Consider the following 19,435-nt stretch of genomic DNA (forward strand, 5'->3'; position numbering starts at 1 on the left):
CCTTTCATTTCCTGGGAACCAGCGGACTGTTTTCTGAGCCAGCAAGCCGGAGGTGAGCCCATGTGATAGGTCCCTCCCTTGCCCGCATCGCTGGTCTGTGGGTATCGAATGACCTGCAAAAAGAATCTCCTTTTCGGCCAATACTTACCACGATTCCAACATTCACCTTAAATTGACAAGGACACGCTATTTAGAGCCACTCTCTCAGGGACACGCTCTTTCTCTCTCAAAGGTCTCTCTCTCTCTCTCTCTCTTCTTCTTCTTTTTTTTTTTTTGGAAGGTTTCTAATTCAAAAAGTACTTGGTGTCCAAAACCAACAATAAGAAGCGTAGATAATCCATTTCTGATGGATATAGAAGCAAAAGGATTTTGGCAGGAAGACAGATTTCAATTCAGTATAAAATCAAGCTTCCTGACTCCCAGGAGGGCCAGCCTGCCGGGGGTCAGCTCCCTGTCTCCACAGAGCAGCCACCAATCCGACCTGTCCTTGGTGAGGAGGCTGGAGAGGGAGTTCAGCTGCAGGTGGGGATTTAATTTACACCCCAGGGCCATTGGTGCCTTCCTGCAGGAGGGCCCTGTGGGGTTCCAGACCCCAGATGAATGTGAAAGGGGCTAAACACTGTAACAAGTGTCTCCCGGGCTGGAGAGAGCACAGGTGGAAAGATAGCATCTTCCCAGGGCACGCCCCCCACTCTGCCCGGAAGCAGGCCGCCAGGCTCCGGTCACATAGTGACATTTCATGAGAACCCGGGAAGCTGCTGCTGTGAGTGATGCAGTGGCCGAAACAGCGGCCTCTTCCCACCCCTGGCCATGACCTTTACTCCCTCCTCCGACCCTGACCCAGCATCTGTGCCAGGTGCCTCTGTAAAGACAGGGCAGGCGGGCCAGGCTTCATCATGGACTTATTTCTGACCTCCTGTTATTTTTCACATATGTTTTCATTTCATGCTATCACATAATGTTTTAATGTGCGTACATATGTAATTGTATATATAACTAATTTACTAAAGACAATGCCTGTGCCTTCTCCCACAAAAAGCTGATAATTTAACATTCATAATTTAATAATTTAAATTTGATATTTAATTTTAGAAATTACAAGACAGAAAATCTTTGTGATCTGAGAAAGCGTAACCTCACTGAGCTTCAGGCTTCTCTAAAGTGGAGGCAATTATTTTAAGTGGCCAAAAAGTCATTTATGATCATGAAAGATTATGAAATGAACAAAATGGGGATGATGATCATAACTACAATGAGAAAACTGTGGAGATTCTATTGTTACAGATGTTAAGTGCTTAAAGCCATGTCTGGCACATAGTAATAACTTATTAAACAGTAGCTATTATCTTTTCTATATCCTTGTGAACTTGCCAAAAGGTAACAAAGTCCATAGATTCTGCCCAAAGTACAACCAAATAAAAGAATTTATTTTTTTAAAACACACACACAGCTTAGAGCAGTGGTTCTCAACCTTCCTAATGCCGTGACCCTTTAATACAGTTCCTCATGTTGTGGTGACCCCCAAGCATAAAATTATTTGCGTTGCTACTTCATAACTGTAATTTTGCTACTGTTATGAATCATAAATATCTGATATGCAGGATGTATTTTCATTGTTACAAATTGAACATAATTAAAGCATAGTGATTAATCACAAAAACAATATGTAATTATATATGTGTTTTCCGATGGTCTTAGGCGACCTCTGTGAAAGGGTCGTTCGACCCCCAAAGGGGTCACAACCCACAGGTTGAGAACCGCTGCCTTAGAGGTTTAGTGTAGTCTCTTGATTTATAGATGAGGAAGCTGAGGCCGAAAGAGACGGTGTGACTTGCCCAAGATGACACAGCTGGTTAGTGGCACTAGAACTAGCGCCTGCGCCCACAGGGGGCTCCTAGCCCAGCGTCTGGCACTAAACCAGCTGCACTGCATTAAAATTAAACACCCCATGTGACTGTCACCTTAACACAGGTTTCCAAAAGGACAGTCCTGGGCAGGGAATGATGAAAAATGTTACAATTAAATTGTACCTGTTGGCCTTGGTGGGAAAGGAAGTACTTGTAAGGCTCGCCTAAAAACAGGAAAAATCCTTTTTTGAGTTGCTTCTGTTTTTTGCAACGTAAAATCCAAACCAAGATTACCAAGTCCCTTTCTGACGTGTTCATCTTTACGGATGCAAATGTTCACGGAGGTGTCAGATGTAAGGACTTTTGTGATTTGCCGGGAAAGTCTTCGCTTCCCTGTTTGCTTTTGCTAAAAAGAGACTGTGGCCTTGCTGGTCCTCCTGTGTGCTGCGAAGCCATAATCCTTATTATTTCTTTGTTTACCTGTTTCTTGTCTACGCTTCATCATATACGCGTTGTTTCCACGTGCGAATCTCCCCTCCCCTTTAGGCTGTTTCACGCTGTCCCATTAGCCCCTGCTTCATTTCATCGGGTTTACCCCTGAGAGTCTGCTCTCTCCAAGGTCATTCTTAAGAAATGAAGATGCTTTGTGTTCTAAGTGTAGCAAAACCTACTTTGAAGGGAGACTAGATACTGATTAAGCAAGCTGTCACCATAGGTTTTGGTTTTGCAGTAATAGAAAAGCCGGCTCTGAAAGATGATTTCTTCATAAGGAGATGATAAGAAGAACAAAATTGTTATGAAACTGTCATGAAATCTACAAGTCACCTGCTCATCCCTTGCCTCCTCTCCCTTCCTGTGCGCTGCGTCAGCCTGTTCAGCCACTGGGGATGGTTTGATGAGAATAAACCCCGAGGAACTCGGGGCAGCTACGCAGTGTCGCCCTGTTTTAAATGTGAAATGACGGGCTTCTGTCACTTCCTAATTCCTTCCAGGGCTGCTGCTTCCGGGCCCACCATCCCTCCGTGGGTTTGCAGCTGCCTTTAGGCCACAGCACTGGCTGAGAGCACAGCCTTTGTCCTTGCAGACTGGGCTCCCCATTCTCAGGACGTGACCTTGGACACGTTACTGGCATCTCACATTTAAAACGGGGCGATACTGTGGAGCTCCCCAGCTCTGAGCCTCAGATTCCTCAGCTGTTCAGTGGGAGTATTGCAGTTCCCCCGAATAGCATCACGGGGACATTTAAGTGAAATGGCCTGTGAGACACTTACCATTGGGCCTGGCACGCAGGAAGCCCTCGGTGTCTCTTAGCCGCCGTTCAGGAAATGAGGTGATCCTAGCTCCTTGGTCACATGTGCTGATGAGTGCCCATCCCATGTTTTAAAAGTCAGGTCAGCCCCAGCGGAAGCACAGAGAGCTTGGGAATCGATTCCTATTGGGGCAGAAGAGGAAGGAGAGTGGTTTCGTGGGCTCTCATGGGACTCAGTTGGCCCCATCCTTATGAGGAACTAGAGACAAGCCGATTCGAGCTTCACCGGCTTGTGCTCTGACCAATCGGAGCTCTCACGGGCGCAGCAGCAGGAGGTCCCTCCCCCCCGGGAGGGGGTTATTAATCCTGAGGCCTACAAGCTCTGCCCCTTCTCCCGCCGTCAGGGAGGAATGAACTCCCAATCAGACTTCTGGAAGAGGCCAGAGGCTCAGGGCCCCTTGCACCTAAATTATAATTAGACAGACAAGCCTAAACCCACAGCAGAGCCCCTGCAGGTCTAAGTGCCTGACAAGTACAGGTGAGCAATACGCTACCACTTCTGCCTCCATGTCCGCACCCTCCCGGGCCCATCGCCTGCCTGATTCCAGGTCAAGCCCAGAACAGACCCTTTGCTTATGGACCAGCCTGATCCGTTTACCCCCAGGGCACAGTCATCGCCAACAATGTACGATCCCAGTAAGTAAGCTTACCAGCAAATCCTGCCTGTAGTTACAGGCCTTTAATCGCCCATTTACCTGGCATCTTCCTGAGCACTTCCACGGAAACTCGCTTTTCCTCTTATTTGGGCAAAGTAATTGATTATTTCTCTCTTGTTTTTGTCTAAAAAGGACATTTCATATTCTTATATGGAGAAATACTGAAAATGTATAGGTAAACTATTGGTAGAGGGCATTTTGAAGTAGGCTGTTTGTATTTATTTTAAATACAAGGAAATGTTAATTTTTGCTTTCTTGAGAAATACAAAATAACCTGAGATACGATACAATTTCAAAAAATTACTAAGTGTACGAACCCCAGGGAAAGCTGGGACTGAGCGAGGCCGCCTGTTCTCTGACGAGCGCTGAGGAAGCAGGTCTCGGTCCCGGGCTCTCTGGAGGTTTAAGTGCCTCTCGGAAGGAAGCGGCAGTCCCTCTCCCCAGACTGAGAGGAGACGAGTCTTGAACTTCCTGTGCAGCCCTATGGAGGCGGTGGAAGCTGGCCTCCTTCCTTGCCCAGCGAGAACTGGCCTCCAGAGCGGCCACAGGCGTGTTCGCCAGGTTCCGGAAAGCGCCTCGGATGCTGTGCTGGTAACCAGGTTTCCTCTTCCAGGGGACCTCCCGGCAGTGCCAGTGTTTGACCGGACTCTGCCTGTGAAGCAGATGCATGTGCTCGAGGCGCTGGACCTCCTGATTGTCCGAGCAGACAGAGGTGTGCTTCCCCGCGGGTGGTGCTCCCCTGCAGGTGGTACTCCCCTCTGGGTGGTGCTCCCCTGCAGGTGGTACTCCCCTCTGGGTGGTGCTCCCCTCCAGTGATGCTCCCGTCTGGGTGATGCTCCCGTCTGGGTGATGCTCCCCTCTGGGTGATGCTCCCCTCCAGATGATACTCCCCTCCAGTGATACTCCCCTCCTGGGTGCTGGTCTCCAGGGGAAAGGGGAGTGTGCAGCCCCCTGTGGCCAGCACTGAGGCTCACAGGGTCTGACTGCAGAGGTCATACCAACTGTCTCTGCTCCTGGTGCTCAGTGCTCAGGGTTCGTGGGTGGCCCATTGGTTCTCTGAAGAGGGGACAGTGAAGGAGAGAAGGTGGGGCAGAGCATCCTTAATTGCATTGATAGGTGAAGGCAGTGGGGGGGTCTCCCTGCCTCTAGCCCATTCGTTTTCACTTTTCCACGCGTCTCCTCCTCCGACCGCTTCGTCTCACCAGGGAAGGACGCCCGCCTCTTTGTCTTCAGGCTGAGCGCTGTGCAGAAGGGCATCGAGGGCAAGCAGGCCGCCTGGGGCAGGTGCGACTGCCGGGAGAACAAGCTGGAGAAAACGAAAGGTGACGCGCAGCCGCGGCGTGGCTGCTTTCGGGTCAGGCCGCCCAGGTTTCCCTGAAACTTCAAATGAGGAGGAGTTTGATTTCACTGGTTTGCTTTTACTCGGAAACATCACAAAGATAGCATCACGGGCTCCCTGAGCGAACCCTGAGCCCTGGAAACCATGGAGAACCAGGGGAGTCCTAGGCTGTGTAACGGGTCAGGGGGCGGGTCCAGCTCTGGGTGCAAGCCTTGAAAAGAGGCTTTTAACCGTTTAGACGTTGGTTCCTGGAGCTCGATCACCCCCACTTTAATTCACATCATGTGATAGGAAGCTGAGACCACAGACTCTACAATAAAGGGAACTAACGTCCTTAATTTTCCTGTAGCTCAATCCAGTTTTTATTCCAAGTCTCCATTTCGCCAGGTGGCAGGAGCATTCTTAGCCATTTCACTGGGTTATTTCTAATTGCGAGGGATCCTAGGAAGGTCCCGATTGCCAAGGCCTGGGGGCTGGCAACCTCTGGTCCTGATCAGCATCATGGATTTCTCTTCCCAGGCTGCCACTTGTATGCCATTAACACTCACCACAGCAGAGAGCTGAGGGTGGTGGTCGCCATCCGGAATAAACTGCTTCTGATCACAAGGAAACACAACAAGCTAAGAGGGGTTCCCGGCCCCTCGCTGTTATCCCCCCTGTCGGAGTCCCCCGTTGAAGAATTCCAGTACATCAGGGTAGGTCTTCTGTTCAAACCCCCTCTCTCCGGGCCAGGCCGACTCTCCTTCCACCCTGAGTCTGTCATCCACTGGGGTTGCTCCACAGGCAGTAGCCCATTCGGGGAACCCTCACCTGAAGCCCTGTCCCCCCAGAGGACTAAGGCCAATGGGGTCTTTCCCTTCTCCACCCAGATCCCAGGCCCGTGACCACCGAAGGGGTGTTCTGGGCACTGGGGACACAGCAGTGAACAAAACGCCACTCTTCTCCGAGAGATTGCTCGCTAGCTGCAGGGTAACAGGAATCAGCAGGCAGGTCTGTGGTCCTGAGGATAAAAGCAAAGTAGGGGTAACAGCAGAGGGCAATGGGGCAGGGGGCGGGGGGCTCTATCCTAGGAAGGACGTCCTAGAAACCCTCTCTGGAAAGGTTACCCTGAGCAGAGATCCAAATGAAATATGGGAGTGGGCGATGAGGGTATCGGGGAGAGGGCATTTCGGACCCTGGCCAAGGCTCAGGCAAGAGGCGGGTGCCCGGGCTGAGTAAAGAGGCAGGGAGGCCGGGGCATAGGAACAGGCTGCTGCCCAGGGCTGTGGTTGTGACTGAGTGAAGGGGAAGCCTCTGGAAGGTTTGAAGCAGAGAACTGGCCTGGTTTTTTAAAATATATTTTTATCGATTCCAGAGAGGAAGGGAGGGGGAGAGAGAGAGAAACATCAATGATGAGAGAGAATCATTACTCGGATGCCTCCTGCACACCCCACACTGGGGATCGAGCCCACAACCTGGGCATGTGCCCTTGACTGGGAATCGAACTGTGACCTCCTGCTTCATAGTTTGAAGCTCAACCACTGAGCCACACCGGCCGGGCAGAGCTGCATGTTTGACGGAGCCTCCTCTGGCCGCTGCGCAGAGGCGAGCATGGGGCCAAGAGTGGGGATGAGGTGTCCTGCTGAGAGGCCACCGCAGGCCCAGCGAGAGACGGTGGTGGCGTGGGCGGCTGCAGAGGTGGAGGAAGCCGTGGGCAGAGCAGCCAGGCCACTAGCCACTAGGTTTGCTAATCGATTGAGGGTGGAACTTGTAGGAGAAGCCTCCTTGAGGGACAGGTTCCTTCCCTGAGCTTACCATTTCTAATTTTTTAAAAACTGTGGTACATTAAGGTGTGGACTGTGTCAAGCATTGGCTGCCAAGGCAGAGTATGCCTGTAGGCAAGCGGAGAGATGATTTTGCCTGGAGTTATGCATCTCAGTTGCTGCTTTAATTAGCTATTAGTCTTCTTGATACAGTTATTAGCAAGTTTAATGAATATGTATGCCCATTTATGGGGCACACGAGCTCTGAAGTCAGTTTTCCTGAGTTCAGATCTTGGCTGTACCACATATAAACCACGTGACCGTAGGCAAGTCACATGACCTTTGAGCCCCTGTTTTCTCATCTGCAAAGTAGGATAATAACCTTACCTACTTCATAAGGTTGTCATGAGTCTTCAGTGAGAATAGTGGTTGCTTGGCACTGTGTTAAGTGCTCAACAAAGTTAGCAATTATTATTATTATTATTATTATTATTATTATTATTATTATTAAATCTCTCACAGGACAGGACCAGATAATCTAAGGGCTAACTGGGACCACATTGTGGAATCACTTTTGTAAAAGTGTTCCCTGGCCCCGCCCCTATGCGTGGAGGAGGTCTGGTCCTGAGGACAGGGTGTCGGGGAGAAGTCGGGCTCCATCCCTCTTTGCCGTCCCTGCCTCTCTGTCAGGAGCAGGGTCTGCAGGACCTGGGAGGGGGCCCCCTTCTGGATGGGGCGGGCAGTGGGGCTTGATATGAAGATGGCTGCCTGTGTCCTGACCGTTTCTCCTACCCTGTCAACCACGCAGGAGATCTGTCTGACCGACTCTCCCGTGGTGATGACTTTAGTAGACGGGCCAACAGCAGAGAGTGACAATCTCATCTGCGTGGCGTATCGGCACCAGTTCGACGTGGTGAACGAGAGCACGGGGGAGACCTTCCGGCTGCACCACGTGGAGGCCAGCAGGGTGAGTCGCAGCCACAGGCGGGGGGATGGAAGGCGACCAGCCGTGTGGCTTCCAGCTCGGTGAAGCCACGGTTAGCAGGCTCTGTGTCCTGTCAGTATTAGGTGGTCACAAGATCAGGCCTCTGGCTTATTTGTGGGCCCCAGTCCCAGGGGTTCCCAGTTGGGAGCTCACCCCGAGCCACACGGGAGGGCTGGCCACGGGCCCAGCTGGGCTTCCTCTTCCGCGGGCGCTGGGAAGGCAGGGCACAGGCCTCGCGTGTTACAAAGCTGTGCTTGTTCATTTTCACAAACACCATATGTTATTTTCATCATTTCTAAATGCCAATAAAATGAACTGCTTTTTAAGCAAAAAAACATTGAAAAGCCAATGCCCCACATTAGACTATAACGTCAGGATCTAGGAGTGAGGACCCGGAATTGCCTTTTCCGAAAGCTCTCTAGCTGGCTCTCATGTCCTCACCTGGAGAAACGGTCATGGAGCTGGTCCTGCCGGGCCCTCACCCCGGAGAGACCGAGGCAGGGATCGGATTGAAGCATGAAGCGGGTCTGCCGTGCTGAGTGTCAGTAACGGTCTGACAGGCTGCGGAGGCCTCAGGAGGGAGTGGGGAGGCCCCCGCTGTGGCTCTGTCCCTGATCCCGGCCGTGGCTGGCACTCCGCCATGGCTCTGTCCCTGATCCCAGCCGTGGCTGGTGCTCCGCCATGGCCTGCCCCACAGCCTGACTCTGAACACAGCCACGCTGTCAGCTCAGTCCTGGCAGAGTCCCCATAGACCTGCCTGATGCCAACGGCTGCCCTGGAGCGAGATGAGCCGAATGCAGGAGGCCACACAAGCCCCCGCTGGGAGGGCAGGGCAGGCAGCCCAGGGGCAGCGTGGTGCACAAAGGCACCTGAGGGACGCGGGAGGCTGCTGTTGGGCGGGGTGCTGGGAGCCCCTGAAACTTCCCGCCTGCCCACGACCCCGCTCATTGTCATTGCAGGTTCATTTCGTTGCAGCTATTGATGTTTACGAAGACGGGGAAGCCGGGCTGCTCTTGTGCTACAACTGTAAGTGAGCCGCGTGTCTGTGTCTTTATCTGCTGAAACCCACCATCCCTTTTGGGGGGCAATTTGAAGGGACCTAACCCTAGACTTGCCTAATGGTTCATTCCCGTGCCCTTAACTGCGCTCCAGGAAACATCTAAAAATTGCATTCCTAACTAGATCTACCAATACGCCCGGATCGTGGCCCCGTGTCCAGGGTGTGGGGGGGACAGTTAGAGTGAGAGCTTCCGTTAGGGAGCCCTTGCTGCCTGCCACGTGCGGCGCTCAGGACGCTGGAGTCAGCGTCTCTGTGATTCTCAGGTGCTCGTATTACCTGTAGTTTGGAGAAAAGGCAGCTGAGGCCGGGGGTGGGGAACTGCCTTCCTCAGATCATGCGAAGCCGCGGAGCCAGGGCTCGCATTCGGGCCCCGGTGACTCCCTCGCCCAGAATTTTGACCACTGGGACTCCTCGTGGCTGCTTCTCAGGTGCTGGTGAAAGCGCCTCTGCCTGGTCTCCGGCCTCGGCGGGGGTACTTTGGGTCAGGTGGCAGGTGGGTGTGGGCAGGGTCTTTAAGGATTTGCAGCATTTCAAAAGATAACCTTACACTACAAAAAAAGGATCTTTTCATGCCTAAGAGTAGTGACATTTTTGTGCATAAGGCTGCCAGTCTAACTGAAGCAGGAAAACGTGTTTTTTCAGCCTAGAATGGAATTCATGTAGAGTGGTGACGTTGTTTATGTCACATGCGGCGGATATTCTGATTAATCTTTGATTAATAAGTATGGGGAAGCCAATGATGAAGAGAGAACTTTGTTTGGAAAACATCTTTCAGAATTTGAGATTTATGGGGAGTAAGTTGGGAGAAGTAGTCACAAGGAAGGAGCCCCCCAACAATAAGTCTCTCTTTTAGGCTATTTTGGTCTCGGTTCTGTCTCAGCCGCTGGGTGAGAAGGTCCCCAGGCGGGGCAGCAGGAAAGGCCAGGGGCTCCGTCCGACCCGCCAGCGCTCAGGTGGCCAGGCCCTTGCTCTCCTCTCTCCCAGGTTTTCGGGGACGAGGGGAGCAGGGGTCACGTGTTGAAAGTCACTTTTGCAAGATGCTAATCTCTTCAAAGTGTGGTCTTTTTACTTTATCAAAAAATCTATGAGGAAAACTTGTGACAGGATGCTTTAAACACTGATGTAGATTGTTTTTTCCTTTTAACGTCTCGAAAGGTGGGAGGGGTTTTAGGTGGGCGAGCAGTTATGAACAGAAAGATAGAGCTGGTTTTTAGAACAAGGGAACGAATCCCAGAATGTAAAGGGAGTGTGGGAACAGGAGCCGCCATCCTCTCTGTACACGTAGGAAGCTTGGTTCACTCTGGCAGGGCAGGGCGCAGTCCCTGCGGGCAGCGGGCAGGGGGCAGGCGGCAGGAAGCTGGAAAAGGTGGGGGAGCAGGTACCTGGCGGCCGCACTCACCTGGCGAAAGATGGCCGTTCCTGGGTGTATTTTAAATCTGAGAACCCAGGCACTTGGCTGATGGGTCAGACGGACAGTATGAGAGGAAGAGGCAGGTTCTGCAGGTGGGGCCCGGGGCGCCGGAAGAATGGAGGGTACATTTACCGGGAAGAGGGATCCTGAAGAGGAGGGCGCTTGGGGGAAACATCCGAGTTCATTTTGGACGCGTCGGCGCCTCCCAGTGATCCCAGTGGAGCCCTGAGCCCTCAGCTGGGTCCGTCCGGAGCTGGGCGCCCAGCGGGAGGGCTGGCGGGAGACACCACTGGGTGTCGTTAGCATGTAACTGACATCTGGAGTCAGGAGACTGAAGAGACTGTGTAAAGAGAAGTGGGGAGAGAGACAGGCGGAGCCAGCACGGAAGACGGGGGGCGGCAGGAGGAAGACCGGGAGTGGGCGGGTCTGAGAGCCGCTCTGGCGTTACCGGTGGAGTCGCTGGGAACCTTGTTGCGAGCAGGTGTCTCTGGGGCAGAAGTGGGAGCAAAAGCTGACCACACAGGACACTAGAGGATGGGGAAGAGGAATAGAGACAAGTCTCGCAAAGACTTTTGCTTTGAAGGAAAAAGAGACAGGGGAGGAGGGTGATAGCGAGAGGAGGAAGAGAGGTCAAGGATTTAAGAATAAAACTGTATGGCTAACCCATGGTGGCTCCTGGAGTACAAGGGGCCTCTGCTTCTACGGGAACGCCCTCCCTGCGAGAGGGTCCAGACCACGGGACTGGTGTTTAGAGCTGGGAGCAGGCAGGAACAGGGTAGCTGAAGTAACCTGGCCTTAGTCTGATGCTGGCTCAGCATCACCAGGCGATGCAGGCATGTGGCTCCAGGTTTCCTAATAAAATGTTGGGAGGAGGGGCGTGTAGACTCACCACTAGTCCTGCCGAGTGGGGCTCCGTGTGGGACCTGCCCCGCAGGGGGGCTTCCTGATCCGAGGGCTGCCAGCAAGGGTCCCTTCTCTGCAGTCAGGCGGCCCCGTGTTCTCCCCACGTGGTACTGCTGAGACTTCGGACGAGCTAGTTCACCTCTCCTCGCCTCAATTTTCTCATCTGTAAAATGGGCGCAATAATCGCATCCACTTCATAAGGCCGTACAGATCCAGTGGGTGGTGTTTTCAAAGCTCAGAGCCTGGCTTGTGGTAAAGTCTCCCAAAGTGGCAGCTGTGGTTATTGCAGTGCTGCCCCTGGGAACCTGGCCTCGGGACAGCAGTCAGGGTGCTATTCCTGTCGTCTGCTTGTCATGCATCCGATTACAGTCATCTAAGTATTGTCTCCAACAAAAATGAGTCCTATTGTTTCGTTGCAGACAGTTGCATCTATAAAAAAGTGTGTCCGTTTAATGGGGGCTCTTTTTTGGTTCAACCGTCTGCGTCCGATTTCCAGTTCTGTTGGAACCAGGCTCCTTACGCGGTCGGTAAGAAAGTCCTTGCCTGCACTCCTCCCCTCGTGCATTCCCTGGGCCTGTCCACGCTGCGTCAGCAGACTCGCTGGCTTCCTGCTAAGTTGCCATAAATTATGTGAAGATGGGTTCTCAGTCGTTTCTGTTGTTCCCCTTTTAGGACTATTGTCTCTGCGGTTCCTCCCAGTTCTGAGCACATGATCCTTTGAGATCAATTAAATCTCAGCTTTTAGCGTCCTTTCGTTTCTGGTTTCTGGGCCCCACTCGCCTTTATCTAAAATGCAAGGATGAGATCCAGTCCTAACACCCGGACTGACGTGGGGGAGGGGAAGCCCAGTGCTTCCAGCGCCATTCCCATACTTAAAAAGTCTAGAACCACAGAAACGCAGGGACTTTGTCCGTCACTGGGATATCACGACACGCATGGTGGTGCCTCGTGTATGTGGTTCAAGATCCACAGCTGGGCACCTGCCCGTTTAGAGTCAGATCAGAGACATGTTAGTCCTGTTTTCCTCCAAACAAAAGCATTTATTGAGAGGTGGGCATTGTAGGGACTGCGGGACAGCAGGGGAGCCGGCCCAGACACCGGAGGACCGGCTGCCAATGACAGGCCGGTGTGGTAACAAGGCGGGGACCTGGCCAATGACAGGCCGGTGTGGTAACAAGGCAGGGACCTGGCCAATGACAGGCCGGTGTGGCAGGGACGGCTGAGCTGGCTCTCAGGGTCTGAGCCACACCCTGGAGGTCACTTGACGGGTGGAGGTGAGAGGCAAGAGGCGATGTTTGGTAGAAAGTGTCCGGGATGAGCCAGGAAAGTGCAGGGTCACCAAGCAGAGTGCAAAGGAGCAGCCAGGTTGGAGGGGAGAGGGCAGGAAGGGCCCAGTACAGAGGCAGGAGTGGGATCCCTGGGCACCAGGGCAGTTGTGGTGTGTGGAAGCCATAATGTATCGGAAAAACGATGTCAAGAAGAGGGGCCGATCTCAAGCCCACCGAACGCAGGGTCGTGGTGAGGGACGGTGAGGGATAAGGCGTGGCCCCGCCCGCACACAGGACAGAGGAGGAGGGAGGTGACTGATGACAGGGACTGAAGAGGAGAAAGGCCAGGGAGGGCTGGGCCAGCTGTGGTGTGGACGGTAGGGGTCTCCCAGGGCCTGGGCAGAGCCGCGGGAAGATGGGGCTCCAGGACTGTGGGAGGGAAGGCGGTCAGGAGAGGAGACAGCGCACCCCCACCAGCGTGGCCACCAGGGGGGGCTCTCTTAGGACTGGGCACAGGCCCGTGAAGTAGGGAGGCAGCCGGAGCACTGGGAGGGGCGGGAGCTCCCCAGAACTGAGGAGGGGTGTGAGACAGCCACAAGTGGGGGGCTGGAGCTGACGCCCCGCTGCCTTGCAGTCTGTGCTTTCCCGTACCTCCTGGCCTTCACCCCCGACTCCATGGAGATCCGCCTGGTGGTGAACGGGAACCTGGTCCACACCGCGGTCGTGCCCCAGCTGCAGCTTGTGGCCTCCAGGGTGAGCAGACCCCGTGTTTCCATCCGAGCGGCTGTGGGCCCCAAGGCCAGGAGACTCCCCTCCCAGCCAGTCAGGTGTCAGGACGCCAGGGGGCGATGAGGAGGCTGGAAATGCTCCCCGGGGGGGGGGGGGGGGGGGTTCATGTGCGGCCCTGGGCTACAGGCGCCCCTCTTAGCCCCCCGAGCAGTGAGGGGGGCTGTGCAGCCTCTCCCGCAGCATCGGGCACAGCCGCCCTGGGGTGCGCTGAGGAGCTGAGGGAGGACGAGGGTCCCCAGCACCCGGCAGCCCTCACGTGTCTGGTCTCTTTCCTCCCAGTCGGACATCTACTTCACAGCAGCCGCGGCCGAGAGCGAGGTCCTGTCTGGAGGCAGCTCCAAGGGGGCCAGTGCCCACAACTCTCCTCAGACGCCCCCGGGCGGAGATGCTCCCGTGTTCCCGTCGTCCCTGGGGGAAGGTGAGTCCCGTTTTCACTGTCCTGTTCAGAGGTTTCTTAGTCCGTTCATTGTCAAATATCAGCACGTGACTACCGCCCAAGGAAGTCACTATTTAAAGCCATAAAAACGTGTATTCTGAGTGCACTGGTTGCATTCTTAAGAAACTTGGGGATGCAGCCCACGTGCCCATCAGTGGCCGAGTGGATGAGAAAGCTGGGCACAGTCACACCGTGGACCACTGTGCAGAGTGAGACAGCCTGGAGGGACCCGGAGGGCATTATGCTGAGTGAAATAAGTCAGAGAAAGACAAGGATCACGTGACCGAACTTGTATGTGGAATCTAAGTAACAAAATAAGCTGATGAACAGAGCGGATCCAGAGACATGGAACAGAGTGCGGAATCTCAGAGGGAAGTGGGAGGAGGTGGGGGGAGCAGTAACCAACCAGAGACCTTGTATGCACGTATGCATGGCCACGGCCACGGACAGTGGGGTGCTGAAGGCCTGGGGGGGGGGGCAGGGGAGGCTGGAGGGGGTCCATGGAGGAAAAGGGGGACATATGTAATACTTCCAACAATAAAGAATTATTTTTAAAAAAGAAAGAAAAAAGAAACTTGGTGATAACAAACAAACAAAAAAATCCCATAATGAAAAAAACTTGTTTCAGTGGGGAGAAAGGGGGAAGGGCGGGAGGGCTAGGGGATTCTGGGCCAAGCAAAGCTAGTTTTCCTTCTGGGATGTTAACAACAGACGGGGATTATAGCTAAAAGGATTTGGTCATAAAGCCTACAGGCTGCTCAGCACACCCAGTCTTGCTCTCTACCTGGCTTTGCTGTGGTTGCTGGTTGTCCAGCTTCTCGCCACATCAGTCCCCTTTATGCTCCTTGTTACCCTAAAGCCCGGCTCCCCGCTGGCCTCTGCAGCTGCTGGTGGGTCTCGTCTGCCCCTCTCTCCTGTGCCGGTAGCCAGCGGTGGGCGCATCTCATCCTCGTTACCATGACAGCGGTGCCCTTCGAGAGGTGGCAGGCACCATCACTTCATTGCTCCTGCTGGGAACAGGAGATCAGCATGCGGCATCAAATCTTCCTTCCTGCTAACTGTTGAGGAACCAGAAATTACCTTCTTGTAAATATATGAACTTCTCTTAAAGTCCTAATGCTCCTTTCTAAATCACTTTTCAGGTGAAATTCAGTCAAAAAATCTGTACAAGATTCCACTCAGAAACCTCGTGGGCAGAAGCATCGAGCGACCTCTGAAATCGCCCTTGGTCCCCAAGGTCATCACCCCGCCCACCTCCATCAGCGTGGGCATCGCTGCCATTCCCGTCACTCACTCCTTGTCCCTGTCCCGGATGGAGATCAAAGAAATAGCGAGCAGGACCCGCAGGGAGCTGCTGGGTAATGGCTCTCAATTATTTCTTTTCACCGTTTGTAACCATACCAGCTGGTTTTGTCTTTGGATAGTCATCATCCTCAAAAAGCAATGTGCTAAAAAGAAACGTTCCCTTTAGAAAGGGATTTTTAAATAAATTACAGTGCACCTATACCTAGGAATACTATACAGTTCACCCCACCAAGCCTCGATCTATGTTTATTGGTAGGGAAAGCTGCCTAAATCATGGCTAAGGGGGAAAAGGCTGTTTGTAAATAGTGTCTAATCTGATACAATTTTAAAAATATATACTGGAACCCAGCCAGTGTGGCTCAGTGGTTGCACATCAACCTATGAACCAGGAGGTCATGGTTTCAATTCCAGTCAGGGCACATGCCCAGGTTGCAGGCCAATCCCCAGTGTGGGGGTGCAGGAGGCAGCCGATCAATGATTCTCTCTCATCCTTGATGTTTCTCTCTCTCCCTCCCCATTCCTCTCTGCAATCAATAAAAATATATTAAATGAATAAATAAAAATATATCCTGTATCATCTTTCCTCCTGACTATCCCAATGATGCACCAGTTCCCAACCAGGAAGGGCATTTTCTGTCTCTGCGGGAGCTCTGTGGCGATGACCTCTGACCTCTGGTTCTCCCCTGCAATCCAGGCCTCTCCGACAACGGTAGCCCCAGGTCAGAGGCAGCACCGAAGCCTAAGTCAAAGGCCCGGAAGCAGTTCGAGGAAAACCGCGGAGCTTCCGCGCCGGGGACAGTGAGATCAACGAGCAGCGACAGGTAAAGAAAGAGCAGCCCCAGCAGCCCCTGCTCAGGGGTGGCCCTTCGAGTCGCAGCCCCGGCAGGAGGCCTGTCTGCTGCCGGTGACACTGTGGGTGGCCCCTGGACCAGCCGCAGGGGAGCTCCTCGTGGAGGCTCCCCGGAGAACACAGCCTGCCGGGGGCGCCCCGACAGATGGGCAACCCACTAGCAACCCGACAAATGCTCATTAAGAGTCAGGCATGTTTGTAATTCTGCTCCCCATATTTATGGACATAATTTTTTTGAACAAAAATGCTCAGTAGGAGTGACGGGGAAAGGCACGTCTGCAGTGCTTTGGTGGGAGCGGAACAGCCGCAGCCTCTGCTGGCAGCGGAGTGCCACAGCCCAGCGACTGCTTGTTGAATCCCGCTGGCTGGTCCCCTGAGATCCTCTGTGTCCCCCACACGACACCATGCAAGCTCCATTAATTCCTTCAACACACCTCCATGGAGCGCCTGGCACTGAGCTGGGTGTGGGGACATGGAGGTGGGCGACAGGGCCTTCGCAGGCCTGTGGGGAAGGACAAGGACAACCTAGGACAGACGGCATCCCCGGGTGGCAGGTGATGCAGAGGATGCGGTCGCCATAAGGAAATTTAAAAAAGAGATAAATGAGGGGGTGTGGGGTGGATAGGTCTACTTTGGGCGGGGCGGGGGGCGGGTAGGAGGAAGGCTTCTTTGAGGAAGTGACACTGAGCTGAGCAAGAGAGACATGGAGGGCGGGAGGGGCGGGAGGGGCTGGAGGGTCAGCAGGGCCTGTGGCCTGTGGCCTGTGGCCTGTGGCCTGTGGGTGGGAGTTTCAGCCTTAGCCTCAGGCCACGGGAGCCACTGGACAGTATCGTGTGGGCACTGAAGCAGGTAGATGCCTCACGAGCACCTCCGAGGTCTGTCACCCTGGCCTTTGCAGCTCCCACCAGTCCCGGAGGTAGGGCTGCCAGATTGCAGGCCCCAAGCTCTGTTGGGGTGGTGGGTGACTCCTGCATGTCCCCACCGCGCCCCCCAATGGGAGGGGGAGACAGGCTTAGGAGCTCAAAACTGCCAGAAACTAGGTGCCTCAGTGGTCTTTGCAGCGATCCTTTCCCAGCGACTCTTCTCTTCTAGGATCACGTCGGGCTCCTTGGAAAGTCCTTCTACCGCCGAAGCCAATCCCGAGGGGCAGTGCGCCTCGACGGGCTCCGACCAGGACCCTGGGGAAGACAGAGAAGGCAGCCCCGTCTGGGGCAGCAGCCCCTTCCAGCTCCCGGCTTCCTCGGATGAAGACATCATTGACTTGAAGTAAACGGAGTCCAAGTCGAGTTTTCCACCTTTCGTTTTCTTATGGACGTTTATACTTTCACCAGTTCTGACATCATTGCCCAACAGCGCGGCGTCTAGCCTGTCCGCGATCTACTGGACCAAACCTCTGCCGCTCGCCAGTCCGGTCGGTCTCTAGTGCCCAGTGCCGTCTCTCGACCTTGGTTTCTTTCTGTGCAGGAACCATCAGTCCCCTTGTAATACAGGTGGTAGATTTCATTGAGGTTTTAGATTAAAACTTTGAATAAATCAAAAATGTTCACTCTTTCTATGGCAGCCTTCTCTTATATTTATATACTTAGGTGGGAAAATTATTTTTTTCATGTCCTAGAATGTGTTTCTTTTACAAAGAAAAGCCATTGCTTTTTAAATGTATTATAAATAAGTTTTCTTTCTGCACCTTTGGCCCAATGACTGCTTCAGGTCCCTGTCACCGACACCAGCCCCGTTCCTGCCCCTGGACTCTTGAGAAAAGCTGATGGTTAGGTCTCAGAAGCTCCTGTGCCTTTCTCCTTGTGTCTCACAACAATAATAAGGTATAGGAAGAAGCTGAAGAGTCTTGAGATTACTTTGTTTGGTTCTATTGTTACTCTGAAATCATATAACCAGAGAACAGTTATCAAAACTAGCATTTCCGAGTGCCTTCCTCTCCCTCGGCTCTGCTTTGCTCTTTCCCGTGAACCAGATGATCGTCCTTCCTCTTGTTACTTATCTGCCTTCCCCTGCTCCCTCCTCCGAGTGAGAAGAGAATCTGGGTGCAAATGAAACAGCGAAATGTAAGCCTCCAGCCAGGACAGTTAAAGGGGGAACCCAGTGTCCCTACCATTGTAAAAGTTTAATGCTGAAGAAGGTAACTGACCTCTGGCATTCGCCTGACAAGTCCGTTTTAGTAGATCTCTTCTCGTCTACATACCCATCGAAAGACCCTGGAAATCACTCCCCCTGTTAGTGCAGAGAGCTGTGTGACATGACCTTGATCTGACCTTGATCATGACCTGCCTCCTCGTGGGCCTTGCACACTGCTCCCCTCCCTGCCTGCCGCACACACGGTTCAACACGATGGAGAATGCAAGCTGAAGGCCGCCTGGGTCCCTTCAGCAGAAGGCAGGAGGCCAGAGTCAGAAGGTAAATTAGTATGAAGTAAAGACGGTGCTTTCTATGTAGAGGCACGTGGGGCGCTTACAACCGAACGTGTCTTCTCGTGGTCTCCGCAGCGTGCAGCACGCTGGTCCTTCCTCTGCGTTTTGTTATGCCCTTGTCACATACGGGGAGCACAGAGTCCACTACATCCTGTATCTCGAACTCACCAAAAGTTTGGTGAACTAGGTTTTATTATTGTTTGCTTTCAAATAAGGAAACAGGCTCAGAAAGGAGCAATGGCTTGGAGCTGTGAGTTCTCTGGTCTCAGAGCTGGGCTCTCTCCCCTGCCCACCGTACACAGCCAGGCTGAGTGATGGTGTCAGTTGGACCGGGCTGATGTTGTTCATGTTAAGCTAATTTGTGAGCTTTATGAGCTTGTATGGGTGTTTTTTCCTGTTAATTTCTTCCCCTGATGGTTCTTGCTTCTCATTCTGGAATAGAAAAACCAAGGGCTTTGTAGACCATTTTCCCAAACAATTGGGCAGTATTAGAGTCACCCCGTGACTTGACAAAAGTCACAAATCTGAGGAATGAATGTAGAAAGGGCAAGAAGTGGACCCTACTCATCAGGTGGATGGTGCTTCGCTAAAAAGCGGGCAGGAGGCTGCTCTGGCAGCAATATCTGCTTAGTGGTCAAGAACTGAACACTCATGGGAGGGAGACCACCAGCCAGGGGGCAGGAGCCGGTTTGTAGGCTCAGAGCTGGCCTTGCTGGACTCACTGGAGTATCCTGTCTGCAAAGGTCTCTCCACACACCCCACCCGCTGAGTTACAAAGTAAACTGAGCAGTTTACCCCTGGAGTCTGAGTCATGCATCCACTGCAAACACCCGGTGCTACCTGCAGAAGACCACGTGCATGGGGCGGGAGAGAAGTAAACAGGTGACCACAAAGCAGTAAGAAGTGCTGTGATGAGAATTTACAGCTCGAGCACAAGATGCCTGTCCTTATGGTGCAGTCAGATGACTGCAGAGGGCAAACAGCTACCATGATCACACTGGCTAGCACCATGATCACACTGGCTAGCACCATGATCACACTGGCTAGCACCATGATCACACTGGCTAGCACCATGATCACACTGGCTAGCACCATGATCACACTGGCTAGCA

The 19,435-nt window shown here is 53.2% G+C and overlaps 1 protein-coding gene across 3 annotated transcripts in view; it reads left to right on the forward strand.

The window, feature by feature from the left end:
- The window catches only part of GARNL3 (GTPase activating Rap/RanGAP domain like 3), a 97,528-nt gene extending 80,074 nt beyond the window's left edge, over nt 1-17,454 (forward strand). The window contains exons 20-30 of one of the 3 annotated variants that reach the window (XM_081103901.1): nt 4,426-4,524; nt 5,018-5,134; nt 5,671-5,846; nt 7,702-7,860; nt 8,838-8,904; nt 11,672-11,779; nt 13,155-13,273; nt 13,589-13,727; nt 14,888-15,103; nt 15,745-15,871; nt 16,993-17,454. In XM_081103901.1, the coding sequence (XP_080960027.1) occupies nt 4,426-4,524; nt 5,018-5,134; nt 5,671-5,846; nt 7,702-7,860; nt 8,838-8,904; nt 11,672-11,779; nt 13,155-13,273; nt 13,589-13,727; nt 14,888-15,103; nt 15,745-15,871; nt 16,993-17,170 (1,505 nt within the window). In that variant the 3' untranslated portion in view covers nt 17,171-17,454. The remainder of the gene's footprint in view (nt 1-4,425; nt 4,525-5,017; nt 5,135-5,670; nt 5,847-7,701; nt 7,861-8,837; nt 8,905-11,671; nt 11,780-13,154; nt 13,274-13,588; nt 13,728-14,887; nt 15,104-15,744; nt 15,872-16,992) is intronic. The other 2 variants (XM_081103899.1, XM_081103900.1) reach the window with 2 other exon arrangements.
- Nucleotides 17,455-19,435: the final 1,981 nt, after the last annotated feature.

The sequence above is a fragment of the Myotis nattereri genome (assembly GCF_964212035.1).
Source record: "Myotis nattereri genome assembly, chromosome: 12".
NCBI lineage: Eukaryota > Metazoa > Chordata > Mammalia > Chiroptera > Vespertilionidae > Myotis > Myotis nattereri.